We start from the raw sequence: 1,695 nt of genomic DNA, 5'->3' as shown, positions 1-1,695 counted from the left end.
GAAGTAGGATTGCCCAACCTTCCTTCCGAGAAGTGGCTGGTGGGTTTGAACCGCCAGCCTTCTGGTTAGCAGTCAAGTGCTTTTAGCCACTATGCTACCAACTGCTTAGGTAAGCAAAAATCTACAGATATCCTGAGGAAAGATAATTTAACTTTTGGAAGATAACACCATGTCCGCCTAAGAAACCTTTCAGCAGCTCCAAAACTCAGTCATTCCACAGAATCAATAAAAGCATGACATTAATTCAATGTATAAAGAAGTCAAATCAATAATTCATTAAACATTTAGACCACTTAAAAATCCTTTCTTACACACTTGTGAAAAAAGGTTACATTTTTAGCAGCACTAATTCAATATGCAAGATCTTTGAATTTTCACCAAATTATGATTAAGACTAAATTATGATTAAGACATAAATTTCAAATTAAGACTTTTTTCAGAACCATTATATCAAATAAATTTTAATAAAGAATAATACAGCATGAGGATCCTCATTTTAAATAACTGAATGACTAAATCCCACCTGGAAATATGCTGGAAGTTCATAATAATGTTTCTTAGCATCAAGGAGAAAAGCAAAAACTAAATATACATTTTTTTAAGCTGAAAAATATACACAAAAGATTTTTAATTAATTTCACCAAATATTTTTAAAATCTCTACAATAACTCTCCCAGAAAACATCAACTACAAGTGTAACTTCTCATCTCACCTTCTTCTCCGATTTCCGTTGTTTACCGACGGCTTTGTTATCTGAGTAGACACAATCTGACAGTGGACAGTTCCCATGAGCAGCATAAGGCACAAGGGTCCAAGCACTTCACTTACGTTCACAATAGGCATCATGCAATATAACACAATTGCAATAACTGAAAAGGAAAAGTTTTAAGATAAAAAAAATTAAAAAAAAAAAGAGCTCATCTTTAAATTAATTCTAGTGACGATACAAATTATATCTATAAAAACATGTCCCTTTAAAAAGTACATAAGCAGAGTGAAAACTTGAACCCAAGATCACAGAGCAAGAGTAAATGATCTGTTAGGATTTGCCTTTCTGGCAATATGGTAATCTAGCTATTCTAGAAGGTTCCAGCATAAAACAACTGTTGTTGTTATGTGCCGTCGAGTTGGCCCCGAATCATAGCGACTCCTCCTTGGGTTTCCGAGGCAGTATCACTATGGAAGTAGGGCTACCCAACCTTCCTTACGAGGAGTGGCTGGTGGGTTTGAACCACCAGCCTTCTGGTTAGCAGTCAAGTGCTTTAGCCACTATGCTACCAGAGCTCCTTATAAAACAACTAGATGCTGTATAAAACACACACTTGGAAGTGGTGTTCTGCTTCACAGAAGAATACTTTCCAGGCCCAAAGTAACCCAGATAGTAAATGGCAAAGCTGGGATTTGAACCCAGGCAGTCAGGCTCCAGAGTTCTCCCTCTTAATCCTATGCTATATTGCCTCCTTGTATACATGAAATGCTTAAAGAAATAAGTGATGAAAGAAATAAAAAAAATATATCAAAAATTATCTCCTCGCGAAAGGACAAATATTGTATTAGTCCATTATTGTAAAAGTTAAGGAAAGGTTTATCTATTGGAGGAAATTTTCTTTGTTGGTTACCAGGGGTGGGAAGGGAGGGGAGGGAACACTGTTAGTTAGATAGAGATAAATATTGATTTGGGTGAAGAGAAGGGCA

The 1,695-nt window shown here is 36.0% G+C and overlaps 1 protein-coding gene across 1 annotated transcript in view; it reads right to left on the bottom strand.

Moving 5' to 3' along the window:
• Positions 1–1,695, bottom strand: part of PHTF1 (putative homeodomain transcription factor 1) — a 57,323-nt gene that overhangs the window by 45,005 nt on the left and 10,623 nt on the right. Inside the window, exon 5 of the mRNA XM_007949061.2 lies at positions 713–869. Within this exon, the coding sequence (XP_007947252.1) occupies positions 713–869 (157 nt within the window). The remainder of the gene's footprint in view (positions 1–712; positions 870–1,695) is intronic.

This window comes from Orycteropus afer, unplaced genomic scaffold, assembly GCF_000298275.1.
Source record: "Orycteropus afer afer isolate SDZICR_OR568_19922 unplaced genomic scaffold, OryAfe1.0 scaffold00010, whole genome shotgun sequence".
Taxonomy (NCBI): domain Eukaryota; kingdom Metazoa; phylum Chordata; class Mammalia; order Tubulidentata; family Orycteropodidae; genus Orycteropus; species Orycteropus afer.
The sequence above is the reverse complement of the archived record's forward strand: the minus strand, read 5'-3'. Positions and strand labels throughout refer to the sequence as shown.